Source organism: Mastigoproctus giganteus, chromosome 4 (genome assembly GCF_048544385.1).
Source record: "Mastigoproctus giganteus isolate SK-2022 chromosome 4, ASM4854438v1, whole genome shotgun sequence".
Taxonomy (NCBI): Eukaryota; Metazoa; Arthropoda; class Arachnida; order Uropygi; family Thelyphonidae; genus Mastigoproctus; species Mastigoproctus giganteus.
The window spans coordinates 78,708,781-78,727,786 of record NC_143578.1 but is presented as its reverse complement, the minus strand read 5'-3'; the positions used below and the strand labels follow the sequence as shown (position 1 = coordinate 78,727,786).

Here is a 19,006-nt window from a genome sequence, read left to right as displayed (position 1 = left end):
TTTAAAGTGGAGTGTGGGATAAAGGATTCTATTCCTGCAAGAATAATTTCACTGACATGATCTGAGCAAACGTTGACATCAGAAGTTTTGAAACAGTAATCTGACCAAGGAAAAGAAGAAAAGAAGTCTTGTAGGTCATCCGATTTTGCATTCTTGTAATGCCAAACAACACGAGGTTGGGAATAGCCCTGAGATAAAGATTCCATTGGAGAAGACACAATCACCAAGTTGTGATCTGAAGTGGTAAAGGACCTCTCACTTCGACCGTGTACTTAGAAGGGTTGTTTTTGAGAAAAAGATCAAGCTTATTGGCTGTATGATTAGGATTGTCCGGTATTCTTGTAGGTAAATGAACAATCTGTGCTAGGTCATTAGTAATTGCAAAAGCCTCAGCATCTCGACCTGCTGAGTCGGTGTGACTAGAAAATGGAAGCTAGCTGGAGTTGTGAACATTAGAATTACCAAGGAAAATTACCTCACTCTTAGGAAAGTTGGACTGGAGAAAGTAAAGTTGCAAAGAGAGGAAGTCAAAGAGCTCTAAGTGATTAGTGGAGTTGGGAGAACGGTAGAGACAACAGATGAATTTGACACAATGAAGTAGAGAGATTTTAAGCCAGAGAAGATCAAAGAGAGGAGATTCCAAATTGCCAAGTCTCTGGCAGGGAATATCAGAATGGACATATGCACAAGTGCCACCTTTGAGGCGAAAGGAATCATACAGCAAATAATTTGGGCATCTCAGATGAGCAGTAGTTGAATCAACCGATAACTGAGATTCTGTCAGAAAAAGTACATGGGGTTTGGCAGACTGCAAGTGGAAATGGACATCGTTGAGATTAGAATTGAGACCACGTATATTTGTGAAATGAATTAGGCAGTGCTTTACTCACTACTGAATGCATAACCTTCCAAACACTTCCTCCTTCGTTTTACAAATATATGTGGTCTCAGTTCTAATCTCAATGATCCGTTTCCACTTACAGTCTGACAAACCCCACATACGTTTTCTGAGAAAATCTCAATTATCATTCAGTTTGAAACTTTACTTTCTTTGGTCTAACTTTCCTAACAGTGAGGTAATTTTTCTTGGTGATTTTAATGTTCATTACTTCAGCTGTTTTCCATTTTCTAGTCACATGAACCCAAACTGGTTAAGATGCTCAAGTTTTTGCAATTACTAATGACCTTGCAAGGATTGTTCATTTACCTACCCGAATACCAGGCAATCCTAACCACACAGCCAATACTCTTGAATTTTTCTTCCAAACAACCCCCTTCTAAGTACCTAGTCAAGGTGAGTGGTCCTCTGGGCATCCAGATCACAACTTTGGTTGTCTCTTCTTCAGTGGAGCCTTTCAGTTGTGGGCATTCTCAATGTTGTGTTGTTTGGTATTATAAGAATGTAAAATGGGATGATCAGCGAGATTTCTTTTATTCTTTTCCTTGGTCAGATTGTTTCAAATCTTCTGATGTCAACGTTTGCTCAGGTTGTGTGAGTGAAATTATTCTTGTAGGGATGAAATCATTTATTCTGCACTCCACCTTAAAAATCTCATCCTTTATCTAAACCTTGGATTTTCAATGAATGTGCTAAGGCTGTTCAAGATAAGAATGAATTGCATATTGCAATTGGCTTGTGTCCAAGTCTCCAGGTTTATTTTCTGTCTACACCAAAGCTCACAACAATTGTAAACCAGTTATTAATCAGTCCAAATTACATTTCAAACAGGTTAACAGTAAAAAAACTTGCTTCTCCAAATGGTAGCCAAGCATTCTGGTCTCTTGCCAGAGCTATTGGCGGCAACTTTTGCCTCTATTCCCACCTCTGTCAAACCAGATTGTTCTATTGCCACTTCAGCCAAGGGTAAAGCTGACTTACTAGCATTGTGTTTTTCTTCCAACTCGTGTATTAATGATCTTGGTAAACCACTTCCCACCTTTACCAGTACGCTCCATACAATGCCTCCTATGGTCTTCCATCAAAAGGACATCAGAAGGATTTTGACAAATCTTGATTCTAAGAAAGCTCCAGGGTCCTGATGGTATTTCTCCACTTTTTCTCAAAAACTGTGTTCCTGAACTTACTCCCATTCTGTGTCACCTTTTTTCATTTATTCCAGGGGTGTTTTTTCTGCTGCTTGGAAATTTGCTCATATCCAGCCAGTTACTAAAAAGGGTGACAAATCCCTCCCATTCAATTATTGTTCCATTGAAATTACTTATACTCTTTCTAAAGTTATGGAGAAGTCAATTTACCACTAACTCAAACTATCTAGAAACTTTCCATCAGATCAACGATCACCCTATGAATTCCATCATTGTCGATCCACTGGTGATATTCTGTCTTATGTTACTCATCTATGGACAAATTCAATAGAAAAGTTTGGTGAAACTTAAGATTTTAAAATTCCTTGACATTTCAAAGAAATTCTGATCATGTTTGGCATAAAGGTCTTCTAAAGAAGCTTCGATCATGTTTTTCCATTTAAAAAAATTTTTTTTTTTTTTGTAATTGGATATCCAGTTTTCTTTCTGACTGCTTACTGCAGATGTTGGTAGATGGCTCTCAATCTTCTAACTTCTCCACTAATGCAGGTATTTCCCAAGATTCTTTCTCCCACTCTTTCCCTCTTTTGCATTAATGACCCTCTTCCATTGACTGGAAATCCTATCCATAGTTTTGCTGATGATAGCACATTGCATTCTATCTTCTAGTTTGAGAAACATTGCCCTGCTCAAACAGTTTCAACTTCTGGAATAGCCACTATCAATTTCTTAAATGATGATCTTCAGGTAATTCTCCAGTGGGGCAAAGATAACTTAGTTGATTTAAATTCTTCTAAAACTGAGTTCTGTCTTATATCTTGCAAAAATGATTCTTCGGCATGGTCATATGTCTCTGTTAGAGATTACCCTGACTACTATCTCTCTTGTGGCATAAGCACATCACAAATATTGCTTCCTCTGCATCTTAAAAACCAGGTATTCTCTTTTGCTGTCGGCATTACTTTTCTTCCAAATAGCTGTTCACTCTGAACAAATCACAGATCCTCCCTACCATGGAATATTGTTCCCACATCTGGGGCAGTACCCCCAAAACCTCTCTCAGGCTTCTAGATTCCATTCAGAAGAGAGCAGTTAGGTTAATTAATATCATCATCAGCCATTTTCAATCCACTGAAAGCTGACAGCCTCTCCAGCAACTTTCCAGTTCCTTCTGTCTTGTGCAATGGCCATCCATTTACTACCCACAAACTCATCAATTTCATCTGTCCATCTCCGCTGTTGTCTTCCAGGTTTTCTTCTAGCTCCTCTTGGATACCATTCTGTTATTTTCTTAGTCCATCTGTCATGTCTTTGAGCTATGTGTCCTGCCCAAGACCATTTTAGTTCTTTAGTTTTGATAAGAATGTCCTTTACTTGAGTTTGTTGCCCAGTCCATGTGTTTCTCTTCTTATCTAACAGTCTGATTCCCATATAATTTGTTCCATTCTTTGCTGTGTAGTTCTCAGTTTCTCTTCCATTGTTTTGGTGAGTGCACAAGTTTCACTTCCATAAGTCATGGTGGGTAGTTTTATTTTCATTGGTTTATTATTTTACATTTCAGACAAATGGGGATTTGCTCCTCAGTATGTGACTATATTTCTTGAATGCTATCCATCCAAAATTTATTCTTCTCATTACTTCCAGCCATTTATCATTATTACAGCTAATGACTTATCCCAGATAAGTATATGAAACAACCTTTTCAATTACTGCTCCTTTAATGATTATATCCCTTTCTGTGGCAGACTTGTTCATCATTACTTTTGTTTTAGCCATATTCATCTTCTGTCCAAAATCCTTACTAACTCTCATAACTAATTAAGATTTTCCTCTAATTCTTTGGGATTGTGGCTTATGGCCACAGTGTCATTTGCAATTCATAAATTGTTTAGGTACTCTCCATTCACATTGACTCCTTTCTGCGACCAGTCTAATCTTCTGAAATCTTCCTCAAGGTCAGCAGTAAAGAACTTCGGAGATATTGCATCTTCTTATCGTACTCCATTCTCAATTTTAAATTTGCTACTGTCTTTGTCTAGTCTAATAAAGGAGGTAGGGTTCTCATATATTTTCTTCAAAATCATAATATATGGGGTATCTACATCTTGTCATTCCAGTGCCCAAAACATTGCCTTATGCTGTATGGAGTGAAATGCCTTTTCATAATCCACATATGCCAGGCATAATGGTGTTTTATATTCATTTGCTTTCTCCATTAGCTGTGATATTACATGAAGATGATCCATAGTTGAGGATCCTGTCCTAAAGCCAGCTTGCTTTTTTCTTTGGTTGATTCTCGTCAAGTATTCCTTCTAATATTTTAGTAGAGTGATCCTTGTGAAGAACTTGTAAATGTGGGACAACAAGTTGATTGGTCTATAATTTCCAATTTCTGATTTATCTCCTTTCTTAAGCAGCAAAATTATGATTGCATTATGACTCCTTAAGTGTGACACCTTTCCTAATGTATTTTGTGAAGAGTCTTGCCAGTTTGTGTCATGTCTCTTCCTCCAAATTTTAACAACTCTACAGTAACTTCACCTTCCCCCGAGTCTTTCTTATTCTTCATTTTCTTCAATGCATGTTCTACCTCATCACGAAGGATATTGGGTCATCATCATCATCAGCCATTTTCAATCCACTGCAGGATGAAGGCCTCTCCAGCAACTTTCCAGTTCCTTATGTTTTGAGCACTGGCCATCCATTTACTACTCAAAAACTCATGAATTTCATCTATCCATCTCCGCCTTTGTCTTCCAGGTTTTCTTCTAGCTCCTCTTGGGTACCATTCTGTTATTTTCTTAGTCCATCTGTCATCATGTCTTCGAGCTATGTGTCCTGCCGAAGACCATTTTAGTTCTTTAGTTTTGATAAGAATGTCCTTTACTTTAGTTTGCTGCCTAATCCATGTGTTTCTCTTCTTATCTAACAGTCTGATTCCCAATATAATTCGTTCCATTCTTCTCTGTGTAGTTCTTAGCTTCTCTTCCATTCTTTTGGTGAGTGCCCAAGTTTCACTTCCATAAGTCATGGTGGGGAGTATACATTGATTCATTATTTTACGTTTCAGACAAACTGGGATATTCCTCTTCAGTATGTGACTATATTTCCTGAATGCTATCCATCCAAAATTTATTCTTCTCTTGACTTCCAGCCATTTATCATTATTACAGCTAATAACTTGTCCCAGATAAGTATATGACTCCACCTTTTCAATTACTGCTCCTTCAATCATTATTTCCCTTTTCGTGACATACTTGTTCATCATTACTTTTGTTTTAGCCATATTCATCTTTAGTCCAAAATCCTTACTAACTGTGCATAACTGATTAAGATTTTCCTCTAATTCTTTGGGATCGTGGCTTATGACCACAATGTCATCTGCAAATCGTAAATGGTTTAGGTACTCTCCGTTCACATTGACTCCTTTCTGCGACCAGTCTAATCTTCTGAAAGCTTCCTCAAGGGCAGCAGTAAACAGCTTCGGAGATATTGTGTCTCCTTGTCGAACTCCTTTCTCGATTTTAAATTTGCTACTGTCTTTGTCTAGTCTAATAAAGGATGTAGCACTCTCATATATTTTCTTCAAAATCATAATATATGGAGTATCTATGCCTTGTCTTTCCAGTGCCCGAAACATTGCCTTATGCTGTATGGAGTCGAATGCCTTTTCATAATCCACAAATGCCAGGCATAATGGTGTTTTATATTCATTTGCTTTCTCCATTAGCTTGTGATATTACGTGACGGTGATCCATAGTTGAGAATCCTGTCCTAAAGCCAGCTTGCTCTTTCGGTTGATTCTCATCAAGTATTCTTTCTAATCTGTTAGTAATGACCCTTGTGAACAACTTGTAGATATGTGATAACAAGCTAATTGGTGTATAATTTCCAATTTCTAATTTATCTCCTTTCTTATGCAGTAAAACTATGATTGCATTATTCCACTGCTTAGGCATCACACCTTTTCTAATGCACTTTGTGAAGAGCCTTGCCAGTTTTTGTGTTATGTCTCTTCCTCCCAATTTTAACAACTCTAAAGTAACTTCATCTTCCCCCCGGGGCTTTCCGATTCTTCATTTTCTTCAATGCATGTTCTACCTCATCAGGAAGAATATCGGGTATGTCGTATGTGTTGCTACTTTGCAATCCATGTTCCCCACTTCTGGTATCATTCCCTCGCTCCTTGTATAATTCTCTATAGTAGTCTTCTGCTATTTGAATTATGCCTTCTCTGCTGTTTATAAGTACACCATCGCTATTCTTCAGTTTCAGTATCATTTGTCTTTCTGTATTACTGCTCATGGCTGCTGATTTAAATCCTTTGTTTTTCCTTAATGCTTGTTCTACTTTTCTTTTGTTTAATCTTCTTATGTCCTCTCTGAGTCTCTTTCTAATGGCTTTGCATAACTCAGTATACTCAATTTTCTCCCTGTCAGTGTTTTTCTTGCTCTTCATTTGTCTTCTTTGGTTTATCATGACAAGTGTTTATTGACTAATTTTTTCTTCTTTGGATTTCTGTTTCCCTATAGGTTTCTTGGGCTTTATCAATTTCAGAAAGTTGTAATATTCCTCGTTGATATCTTGGTCCTGAGCAGTCTGCAGAAGCTCAAACTTGTTCTTAAGTTCCAGTACATATTGCTTTTTCTCTTCCTCTGTTATTTCAAAGACCTTTGTATTATTTACTCGAGTCAGTTTTTTCCTTTCCTTTCCTACATCTATATCAAGTGTACATCTTACCATTCTGTGATCACTTCCAACATTTACGTTATTCAGGACGGTAACATCATTCACAATATATCTTCTGTTAGTGAGGATGAAGTTGATTTCATTAGTTGTTAATCCATTTGGACTCTTCCATGTCCACTTTCTGTTCACCCTTTTCTTGAAAAAAGTGTTCATTACTGACAGTCCTTGAGATTCTGCAAATTCCACAAGTCTTTCACCTCTTTTATTTCTTTCACGAATTCCGAAATTTCCTATAGTTCCTCTTTCTGTGCTGTCTTGCTTTTTTCCAACCTTAGCATTGAAGTACCCCATAATAATAGTGTAGTGGGTTTTCTGCTCATGTAGAAGACTCAATTTCAGTGTACATTTCTTCAACCTCTTCATCATCATGGCTCGATGTTGGTGCATAAATCATTATAATCTTTAGCTTGTACCTCTTAGAAATCTTGAATATTAGTCTTGACACCCTTGGTGATGTACTTTTGAATTCCAAAATGTTGTTTTTAAAATCTTTATGGACCAGAAACCCAACTCCACCTTCACTCCTTTCACTGTTTCCATTAGTGTACAGCAGATTTCCACTTGATAAACTTATAAGTGATTCATTTTTTCTTCTTGTTTCAGCCAAACCGATGATATCCCAATTCACATTTTCTAATTCCTTTTCCAGCTCTAATATCCTGTCTTCACCGATGAGTGATTGTACGTTATAACAGGCCAAGTTCAGTTTCCGTGCATGGCAGCCTGGTCGTACCCAGAGATTCTTAGCACCCTCTGCTTCCACTCTGATCTTCTCGCTGCCGTAAGAGGGAGAGTGAAAGCTGCTGGGGACTGAGCGCCATTTGTATTGTTGTGCTCTCATTGCTGGAGGGTTTGGTCTTTTCCTTTTCACGCTGACCAGGCATCTTGAAGAGAACCACTCTACACGTTCGTTGCCACCTAAGTGACATAACAGGGCTTACCATCGAGAGGGTGTGCATGAGTGGATTTTAGGGAGGCAGGCCAACCGGACTTCTCCTAAATCTTCTGTAATAGAGAGAGATATTGGATCCATCAGTGTTTTAGGCTGAGTGTCTGATAACACACAGGATACCTGTTCCCCTCTATTGTTACTAATTTGTGATCCATCTTCCCTACTGCTGGCATCATTCGTTCTTCTTCAGTTTCAGTATCATTTGTCTTTCTGTATTACTGCTCGTGGCTGCCGATTTAAATCCTTTGATTTCCCTTAATGCTTCTACTTTTCTTGTATTAAATCTTCTTATATCGTTTCTGAGTCTCTTTCTAATGGTTTTGCATAACTCATATAGTCAATTTTCTCCTTGTCAGTGTTTATCTTGCTCTTCATATGTCATCTTCTGTTCATCATGACAAGTGTTTCTTGACTAATTTTTTCTTCTTTGGATTTCTTTTTGCCTATAGGTTTCTTAGGCTTTATCCCTTTCAGAAAGTTGTAATATTCTTTGTTGATATCTTGGTCCTGAGCAGTCTGTAAAAGCTCAAACTTGTTCTTAAGTTCTGTTACATACTGCATTTTCTCCTCTTCTGTTATGTCAAAGACCTTCGTATTATTTACTTGAGTCAGTTTTTTTCCTTTCTTTTCTTACATCTATATCAAGTGTGCATTCTACCATTCTGTGATCACTTTGAACATTTACCTTGTTAAGGACTGTAACATCATTCATGATATATCTTCTGTTAGTGAGGATGAAGTCAATTTCATTAGTTGTTAATCCATTTGGGCTCTTCCATGTCCACTTTCTGTTCACCCTTTTCTTGAAAAAAAGTGTTCATTACTGACATTCCTCAAGATTCTTCAAATTCCATGTCTTTCATCTCTTTTATTTCTTTCACCAATCCAAAATTTGCCTACCGGGCTAACCAGGTGGGTAAAATGCCCGCCTGGCAACCCAAAGGTGTTAAAGTGTATAAAGTGTGTTCGTGTCAAAAGGCACCAGGGGTTTCCCCCATCCCCGCGTGGTTTTCTTTGATCTGTTAGATCACTGTTAAGGCCAGAGATTTAAAAGTGTATGGGATTTGGAAGTATTGTGTTGTGTATCGTTGTTCCTCTGGCCATTTAGCCGCTAGACCCCTGCTGTGGCCCAATGTTGCCCACACTCAGCCCCGTGGAGGCAGACCAAGTACACCCAGCATAATTATTTACTCTGGCAGGCCCTGCCACCTAATTTCCTGAGATTTCAGTGGCTAGGGCCTAAAAAAAAAAAAAAATAAATAAATAAAAAATTTTAAAAAATAATAATAAATAAAATAAAATAAAAATAATAATAATAACGCAATTTTAAGGGGTGGTTCGCTAATGAGGTTAAGTTTCGGAATTGATGCATGATTTGGCTGTTATAATTTGGACATTTATTTAAGTTTTTGTCGTGTGGGGCGTACACTGATGTATAGAGAGAGTGGGGGAAAGACTGAAGACTGGAGGGGAAAGACAGAAGTATGAGGCCAATAGGGGGTAGACGACCCCAGATATCAGTGTGGCATGTCCATGTCGCACCAGTAGAAGTAAATGGGGGGGGACAGTCCTGGCCCCTCCTCCCGCCAGGATATGGAGAGAAAGTGGGCCAGACTAGGTGTCCAACCCAGATCGCCAAAAGGCGAGGCAACAGCGTAGCTACGGTCACAGTCATGGTTTTTGGATGTTCAGTTCAGTGTCACTTCAGGTAGGTCACAGTCTTGGTTCAGTCTCACTTGTCTTGTGTTTGTCTTATGGGGTCAGGAAGAGGAGTGATGACTCTAGTCAGTTTGTAGTACTGCTTTGATGTCAATTCAGGTAGTCATATTCGTTGAGAGCATCAGTCCTGGCCATTTGCAACATGTCATGAATGGAGAATTATCTTTGTTGGTAATTTCTTCTGATCGGTTGTAGTCATGCGGTAGTTCATGCTGTAGTCTTGAATGTCTCCTCCTTGGTTAGTTTCAATGGAGTTCTTCTATTCAGATGTTTCCATATTGTTGCGGATAGCGATTTCCGTTCACCTTCTGTTAAAGATGGCCTGGGCGTAGCGGCTGAGCGCGTCTTCCGAATCCAGGAGGTGATGCTCATTGTCTTTTGGTACAAACTTTATACTGGTGATGAGTACTGATCTTTGTTCCTCATAGCATTCACATTTGTGCATGATATGTTGCCACGTCTCCATATTGCCACAGGTGCAAGTTGGGTCCTTGGTCCGTCCGAGCGCATTCAGTTTTGCGTTAAAGGGCCCATGGCTTTCAGGAGGAAGGTGGTGTTCAGTCCTGGGTAGAACCATTTGGGTGCTTTTGGATAGGTCTTGTCTACGTAGGGTATAAATTTCCGTGTGACTTCACCCTTAGTCGTCTCTTGCCATCTTCTCTGCCAAATTTCTTTCAGGTGTTCCATTATTTTCTGTTTTTCCGTTCGGTGGTTGTTTGTAGGGTCCAGTGTAAAAGTGTCAAACGTGGTCGGTGGGACGAAAATCGCTTTATAGTAGAGAGATAATGTTCTTTTGTTTAGTCCCCAGTCTCTGCGTGTTACTCTGACTACTAGTGCTGTGTATTTTCTCAGCTTCTCCTTCAGATATAAGAGGTGTTGTTTAAAGGACAGGTTGGAATCTAGGATAATGCTTAGGTATTTCATCTGTTTTGCTAGTTTGATTGTGCTTCCCCTTACTTTTATCTGGGGCGGCCGTCTGATGTTGAGTGTTCCTCTCAGTAGAATTGAGTTCGTTTTGGTTGGGGAAATCTCCAGTGTATGCAGGTTTGCCCAGTCCTGGAGTACTTGCAGTGCATGGTTCGCACGGTCTTCTAACTGTGATCTAGAGCTCGCTGCCACCATTAGGACGAGATCATCCGCGAAAGCTTGTGCGTTGACATCACCCAAGTCGAGTGCCAGGAATTCATCAAAAACAATGTTCCACATGAGTGGCCCCAGGACAGATCCCTGCGGGCAGCCCCTGTGGACCAATCTTGTCAGTCTCCGGAATGGTGTCATTACCCTGATTTTTCTATCTGAGAGGTAGGATCTAAGGCAATTATATAAATTCATGGGGATTTTTGCCTTGTGGAGTCTGCCCAGGACGCTCGGCCACCAGAGGGTGTCGAATGCCCCAGCAAAGTCGACCACAATTACCAGGAAGTACTTTTCATTACATTGTGCTGCGCTTTCTAGGAGGTTCCGAATTGCTTCAATCGTGGAGAGTCCGGGTTTGAACCCGTATTGTCTGGGTGACTCTAGGTTAGCTTTTTTGTAGTGGCTGAGTATTCTTCGATGTAGTATTCTTTCCAGGAGTTTACTTAGTGTTGATAGCAGCGCTATGGGACGGTAAGAGTTTGGTTGTTCAGGTGGTTTAGTTGGGTTTTTCAGGATGAGCTTGAGATGTGCTGTTTTCCAGCTAGTTGGGAAATGGCCCACTCTGAGGCAGCAGTTGAAGAGGTGCAGCAGGGTCCGGTATGTGCTCCACCACCCTCTTAACGAGTTCTGGGTTGAAGAGGTCAGGGCCAGGGCATTTCTTGTTGCGCATTTGTGTTGCAGCTTCCTGTAGCTCATCCATGGTAATTGGCGGCTCCATTTGTTGGGTGTTATAGGTCTCGTTTGCCTGTATGATAGCTTGTTGGTCTTCCGTGAGTATATTCGGTGGGTCTTTTATAATGGTGTTCAAAATGTTGGCCACCGAGTCGTCCCATGTTGTGGTGAGGGTGCGTTGCGGCGTTATAGTTGCTGTGGTTATTTCCCCCCCTGGGGAGTTTATTTGTTGTGATCTTGTAGACCACTCCCCAGGGATTCTCATTACCTTTAGTTGAGACCAGTCGTTCCCAGGAGGACTTTTTACTTTTCTTTATACTCTCGGTATAAGTATTTCTCAGTACTGTATATTGGCGGCGCAGGTAAGTGACCTCAGCGGGCGGCCACGACCTCCGTACTCTCTGATATTCCTTCCTTTTTTGTTGGACTAATCTCCTTTGTTGTTGCAGCTCTGGGGTCCACCAGGGCATGGTCCTGCTCAAAAGCGTTTTTCTTTTTATGACGACTTCAGCTGCCTTGGTTATAATGTTTGTTATTATTTGTTGCAGTTCGTCTGGGTCCTCTTTTATTTCTTGGCCATCCTGTCTGGTTTGCCCAATTCTATCATGTTGGGCTCTACTAATAAGCTGTTCTCGGTAGAGTTCCCAATTGGCTTTGGAGATTGCAAATCTGTTTAGCATCGTCCTTTCTGTTGCGGTTCTTGCTGTGGTTCTCTGTATCTGGTAGGTGATGGTATGGTGATCCGACGTGGTCCAAGCATTTTGCACCGTCCAGTCGGTCACGTGGGAATCGATATTTCTTGTGGTTAGGGTGATTTCAATGGTCGCCTCCCAAAGTGTATTACAGAAGGTTGGGAGGCAGAAAGGTTGATTTTTAACCGTTAATATTGAGTTAGCCAGGAACTCTTTCAGTCTTTGGCCGTTTCTGGTGCCTTGCCGGTCCGGCGTAGCGCTGTGCCAGACTGGGGATCGGCAGTTGACGTCGGCACCTATTATGATCCTCTGTCCTGCTAGGGTAGTTTGGACATCCTGGAGATATGTAATGGCAAAGTCAATCTCGACGCCAGGTCTGCAGTAGAGAGAGACTGCATATAGGCAGCCGACAGAGCTGATTATATGTGCACATGCTGCCCCTGGCGTGCATAACTGCGGAATCTTGGTTACTGTAATTTCTGGGTTGCGGACTATAATTGCTGCCCACGGCGTACCTTCGTCACTCTGTACTATTTTAAACCTGAGCGGGTATCCCCTAACCTTCTTCGTGCGAGTGTAGGGCTCTTGAATAAGGATGAGATCAGCATTGTCTTCTTCTGCTTTTAGGCATACTTGGATGACCACTGCTTTCGCACATTGCGCATTTATTTGGTGAATTTTTAGCACTCCATTGTTATATTTTTTACGTTGCATACCCATAATCGGTTCTGAGTTGATATATACACTTGAACTTTTGATATGTCGGACATTTTGGATCTCTTATGGAATGTGTATGATCTAGCCTTAGTAGCTTGCAGTTGACGCATACAGGGTCTTTTGCTTTGTTTGGACAGCTACTGAAGTTGTGCCCCTTTTTGGAGCAGTGGCCGCAAGTTGGTTCCATTTGATTACATGTGTGTGTGTGTCGTGTGCCCATATTTGCAGCACCTAAAACACTTTACTATAGCCACGTGTTCTCTGCACCCGTGGCTACTCCACTCTATATAAATTGATCGCTGTTCCCGCAGGACTTGCCAGTCCTCTGGGGCCAGCTCCACTACCCAGTTAGTTTCCGCTGCTTCTGGCCCTTGTTTTATACTTGGGCATTACCATTAGCTTTTCATCTCTCTCTGGTAGTCCTCTCTGTAGGTTTATTCTATAGATTTCCCTGGTTAGGGTCTCGGGGGTTTGATGTCTTGGTCCACGTCAAATATTATGACAGATGGCCCTTTTCTTCTTAGGGTTTCCGCAGTAAGGCCCACGGTTGGGATCTTTGCATTGGACATGATTATTTCCGCTTCTTCCTTGGTCTCCGTTTCTATTACAATCCCTGGGTTTCTTGTTTTCCTTATTGCTTTAATTCAGGTAGCTCCGAGGTCTTTCCGCAGGTCTTCCATTACCTTCTTTATTTCTTCGCTTGTATGTTCATCTTGTCCTGTTGACTTTAGGATGACTATGTTGGGTGTTGGTAGGAGTGTTCTTCTCGAGGGCATTCTTGCAGGTTTGGCGGCAGGTTCATTTATGTTTGCAGTGGTGGTTTTACTCCTCAGCACTTCTGAGTAGGTCGGGGCATGCTGTGGCATTTCTCTTGCCCCGCCTTGCAGGTATGCCTCTAATGTGGCGTTTATTTTTTTGTTCTCTATGTGGGTTTTGTACAGGATAGTTTCCAGTTTTGTCCACAGTGAGACAGTGTCTGCTCGAATCGTTGTTGTCACTCGATTGTTCTGCTATGCGAAAATTTCCTCCAAGGCAGACCTGAGTATGAGAATCTGGTCTGGTACTGGGCCCCCTGGTAAGGTGGGGTCTAGGGTTTGCATTTCTTCAGTCATCTCAGTCAGTTGGTTTTGTTGCTCCAAATTACTTTTGCTCGGGTCAGATTGCGACCCGGTTTCTTGTTCCTTTTTTTTGAAAGTGGGGTCGGCTTTTGTTCCTCAGTGTCGTCCCTATTGCCATCAATCAGGATGGGTTCAGGTTCTTTCCTGATGTTTTCTTCGGTTTGGTTGGGGTCTTCCGAAGGCATTTCTGGCCAGATCAGAAAATTGGAGTATTCGGATTAGCGGGGTTCTGTTTATATATCAAATTTATTACTTTTTAAATCAGTTACAAGAATATATTCTTGTAACTGATTTAAAAAGACGAAGTTTGGTGGGTCACACAAGTTCGTGCGTTGTATGGTTGTCACACAATACCCTGGCAATGATTTGAGCTATCCCCAAGGTCAAATCATTGTTAAAATGCCCTTAGAGCAGTGGGATTACCTCCGTATGGGGTTTCCTGTGGGTACCGAAGATTATGGTGACATCTAAAATATTGAAAAAGGCACGTGAGAGAAGATTCCACAACATCATGGAAAGTTTATGGCGGGGGAGGGGGGGGAGTCACTAAAAACATAATTCACTGTCTTTTTAAACAGTTGTAAGCACAGCTTGTTGGAGCAGCTTTTGCTCTGGATATATCGCAGATTGTGGCACCCTCCCCAGTCAAGTACAAGGTACCAACGTGGCCTCCGCGTTAAAATCGGTGCCTCTCTATATCCCTGCTGCCAGCCACATGGTGACCAGTCTGGCAAACAAAGGAAACAGATAAAAAACCCTGGTAACTTGCAAAATTCCAGTTAAATACTCAAAAGTTCCTCACCTAGAGAGTCCACTGTAGTTTATAAATCACTGGATACACTTTTCCTGAAATGAAAGCACTAAGAACTCATAATTTAATCCATAAATCGCGGAACGATGTTTCAGCGTGGCAGTAACAACGGCAGCCATATTGGCAACCCAAAGGTCGTGGGTTCGAATCCCACCTCGGGCTTGGATCACAGTAAAATGCAAAAACTTTTGGAGGTGCATTATAGCCGCAGAAGCCGATGCGACAACAACTAACAAAAAAAAAAAAAAATCTTAAATTTCCTATTTTTCCCCTTTCTGCGCTGTTTTGTCTCTTTCTAACCTTAGCATTGAAGCCGATGCGCCAACATAATGATAGTGTAGTGGGTTTTCTGCTCATCTAGAAGATTCAATTTCAATGTACATTTCTTCAATTTCTTCCTCATCATGGCTTGATGTTGGTGCATAAATCATTATAACCTTTAGCTTGTACCTCTTAGAAATCCTGAGTAGTAGTCTTGACACCCTTGGTGATGCACTTTTGAATTCCAAAATGTATTTTATATCTTTATGGACCAGAAAGCCAACTCCACCTTTGCTCCTCTCATTGTTTCCATTGGTGTAAAGCAGATTTCTTTACAACAATGGAAACAATGGTGTAAAGAAACTTGATAAACTTGATTCATTTCTTCTTCTTGTTTCAGCCAAACCAATGATATTCAAATTCACATTTTATAATTCCTTTTCCAGCTCTAAACCGATGAGCGATCTTATGTTGTAACAGGCCAAGTTCAGTTTCCGGCAGCCTGGTCATACCCAGAGTTTCTTAGCACCCTCTGCTTCCACTCTGATCTTCTTATTGCCGTAAGAGGGGGGGAGTGAAAGTCGCTGGGACTTAGGGCCATTTGTTTCGTCGTTCTGTCATGTGCTGGAGGGTGTGGTCTTTTCCTCTTCACGCTGACCAAGCTACACGTTTGTTGCCACTCTACACGTTCGTTGCCACCTAAGTGACGTAACAAGGGTTACCATCGAGAAAGTGTGCGCGAGTAGATTTTAGAGAGGCAGGCCAACTGGACTTCTCCTAAATCTTCTGAAATAGAAAGATATTGGATCCATCAGTGTTTTAGGCTGAGTGTCTGATAACACACAATGTCTGTTCCCCTTTAAGCCCCTAATTAATAATTCATCTGTAACAGAGTCTCTCCGCTCTGTCTCGGATGCTCTGTTTCTGCTGCATACCTTTTCTATAGATACTTTCATGGGACTGTTCTTCTGAATTGACATCTATAATTCCCTCTTTCTCTTTCTAAGTAGTCTGAACATGTGCTGCAACCAGTCAACATCCTTTTACTGTCCAATTGCAAACTCGCAGAACTAACTTGTCTTCTTCCTCATTTATTCATTCTACTTCTGTTTTATGGAACAACCTTCCTTCACTAGGTGCAGAATATGTAGTAAAATGATACATAAAATGAAGGACAGCAATTTTTTTTTTTTTTTTTTTATCTACAAGTATATTTTTTCTTTGAGGTATCTCTGTTCCTTCAAAAGTTATGCAATGAGGCATTATTTTCAGTGTACCCTCATAGGCCATATTTTCAGTGTATGCTTTATTTAGCACTAAAGATGAGCATAGGAACATAATAGCAGCTTTAAAGCCCATATTTGGTTGGTCTGTATTTAAAAACATACTTTGGCGGAAGTGTCCTGAAGAAGGGTAAACTTTCTGTAATACCATAAAAGTTTTCTAGAAATCTAGGAAAAACTGGTATGTATGTGTATATATATTTAATTTAATTTTAAATATGAGGGATATTTGAAATTTTTTTAGCCTATTACATATATTTGTTATTTGAAAATAAAGTAAATTAACGTGGTAATATCAAATTACACATATACTGTGAAGTCCAATATTTAAGGTAATAGCTTAAAAATAATATTTTTTTTCCATATCTAAAAAGTCATATTTAGGAAATCACATAAAAATGTAGTAATCACAGTATGCTACTTCAGCAAGATCTGGATAAATTAGGTCGATGGACTGAAAAATAGCAGTCGAGGTTTAGCATTAATAAATGTAAGTAAGGTAGTACTGCATTTGAGTAGCAGTAATCCTAAAATAGTATACCATTTTGGTGGTGCTCAAGGTAGTTGAGAAAGAAAGATCTAGGTAATTATACAGTCTGATATAAAGTTCTGTGAGACAGGTTGCTAGGACAGTTCATGGGGGTTGTCTGATATACAGGAATTTTTTTTTTTTTTTTTTTTTTTAAGCAGGGAGGTGATTATCCTGTTATATAAAGAGATAGTTAGGCCACATCTGGAATGCTGTGTACAGGTTCGGACATTTCATTTCAGGAAGGATGTAGATCTGCTGGAATAGGTACAGATTTAGTCAGGGCACAACTGTATTGAAAGTTAATTAGTTGTTAAAATACTTATAGAATTATTTATATTTTAATGTCCTTCAAATTTTGCATTTTATTATGACCGGTATTCACTTGGGGGGGTAATTACTCAGTAATTCTGCTTTGGTTAAAGCAGTCCCTCCCAAACAAAATCCTATAACTATCTAATGCCAAGAATCATATTCCATAGGTTGTCTACCGAATTGTGTTTATTTTTGGAAACAGCTAAAAATGTGTTAGTTTCTTCTCATAATAAAAGCTTATAACCATTATGATATACTTTTTGATTTGTTTAATTATGAGGATGATTGCAATATAGATTTTTTTTCTCCTTTCAGATCAAACCTTGAAACTGATGACCAGATAATTAAGGAGACATTTTGGAGGATGTCTTTGCGACAGGCCATAAAGTCAAAATTTAGACCAGAAAAGTCAGATGCAGAGAAAGATTTGGAAATAGAACAGCAGTTAATACTGCCACTGCCACTTCCACCAGCACCATCAGAGGCTTCTTCCACACCTGATCATTCTTTGCACGAAGAAGAGATGTATTTGTCACATGAAAATGTCTTTGCATCTGATGAGGCAAGTTAAATTTTTGTTGTTAGTAGTGAATTTATACCATAAAATTCACTGATGATGATCACCTGATTTTTTTCTTGAAAGCATGAGGTGAGCTTGCATATATGAATTGTATTTTTTTTTACAAAAAATGATAATGAGCCATCTGTTACTTGTTCCAGCCAAGCTCACAGCACAATCAGTGAAATAGTTTGAAAATATACAAAAAGTTAATTATCTTGTCAGTTAAAGGTTCTTTTCTTTCTATTCACTGAAGGTTGCTGTTGATATAAATTTTTCGAATTTTGTTCAATTTTTTTTTTACATGCTGACAGAAAGTATAGTTCTTTTTATTTCGTAATTTTTTAGTGCCTACTATATTAAAGAATTTTTCAGTATAGCTTGTGTGTATATATATATATATATATATTTTTATTTGTTTAAACTACTTTTGGATTGCAGGGTTCAAATAGGATAGGTAGAAGTGTTTTTTATTATTTATTGTTTATTTTTTATATGAATATTTTATAATTATTGATAAAAGAATAAGTAGTAACATTTTTCAGAAAAATCATGCATTTTGAATTTTAAAAATGAGAAAATCTTAAAGCCCCATAGTTCCCTTTGCAGCATAGCACCCAGTGTTCGCCCCAGGACCTATCGAATGGGCTCACTGCCCAGTGAATTTTACTGACCGCCCGGCTAAAATTTAAGCAATTCTCGCGGTACCTTATGGTACTGCTTACTGATCTCGATCAGTATTGATTTGAACATACTATGTGATCGAGGTCAGTGCAACAGGAGGGCCGACCGGGCTAGCCGGGCGGGTAAAGTACCTGCCTGGCAACTCAAAGGTCGCGGGTTCGAATCCCGCCTCAGGCTTGGATCAGAGTAGTGCAAAAAACTTTGGGAAGTGCATTATAGCCACAGAAGCTGATGCGCCAACAACTAACAAAAAAAAAAAAAAAAAAAAAGCAACAGGAGCACATAATGTTCTTCTCATAATCAAAAATTAAATTATGCAATTTAATTTTTGTTCTGGATTGCTTAAGTCACATTTATAATTAACAGAAAATTTTATAATATTGTGAAGTATTACACTTCCCCACCTGGCTATTTTATAATATTTTATAATGCCATCTGGCTGGCAAAATTTTCAGGGGAGAACACTGGCACTTATTCCTATATTGTTAAAAACCATGGCTGAGGTAAACAAAGCCAACACAAGAACCACAGGAAACTTTGGAAACTTTACTGGGCAAACTCGTTTCCCACTACCATAGTTTCCCCTTGTATTCTCGGTGAACAGATGGTGCATGTTATTGGTACTGGCAGAAGTTGATAACGATGTATTGATTAGTTTTTTCTCATTATTAAAAGCAGATTATTGGAGTTCATGAGTGGGCTGAAATTCACTTAAGGGTACACCCTCCAGACTGCCTCAGTCTTAGGGTGTTTATCCCCCCC

General features: G+C 39.7%; 1 protein-coding gene across 1 annotated transcript in view; it reads left to right on the top strand.

The window, feature by feature from the left end:
* Positions 1-19,006, top strand: part of LOC150086858 (uncharacterized) — a 195,536-nt gene that overhangs the window by 21,141 nt on the left and 155,389 nt on the right. The window contains exon 2 of the mRNA XM_090372301.1: positions 17,317-17,563. Coding sequence (XP_090228427.1) covers positions 17,366-17,563 — 198 coding nt within the window. The 5' untranslated portion in view covers positions 17,317-17,365. The remainder of the gene's footprint in view (positions 1-17,316; positions 17,564-19,006) is intronic.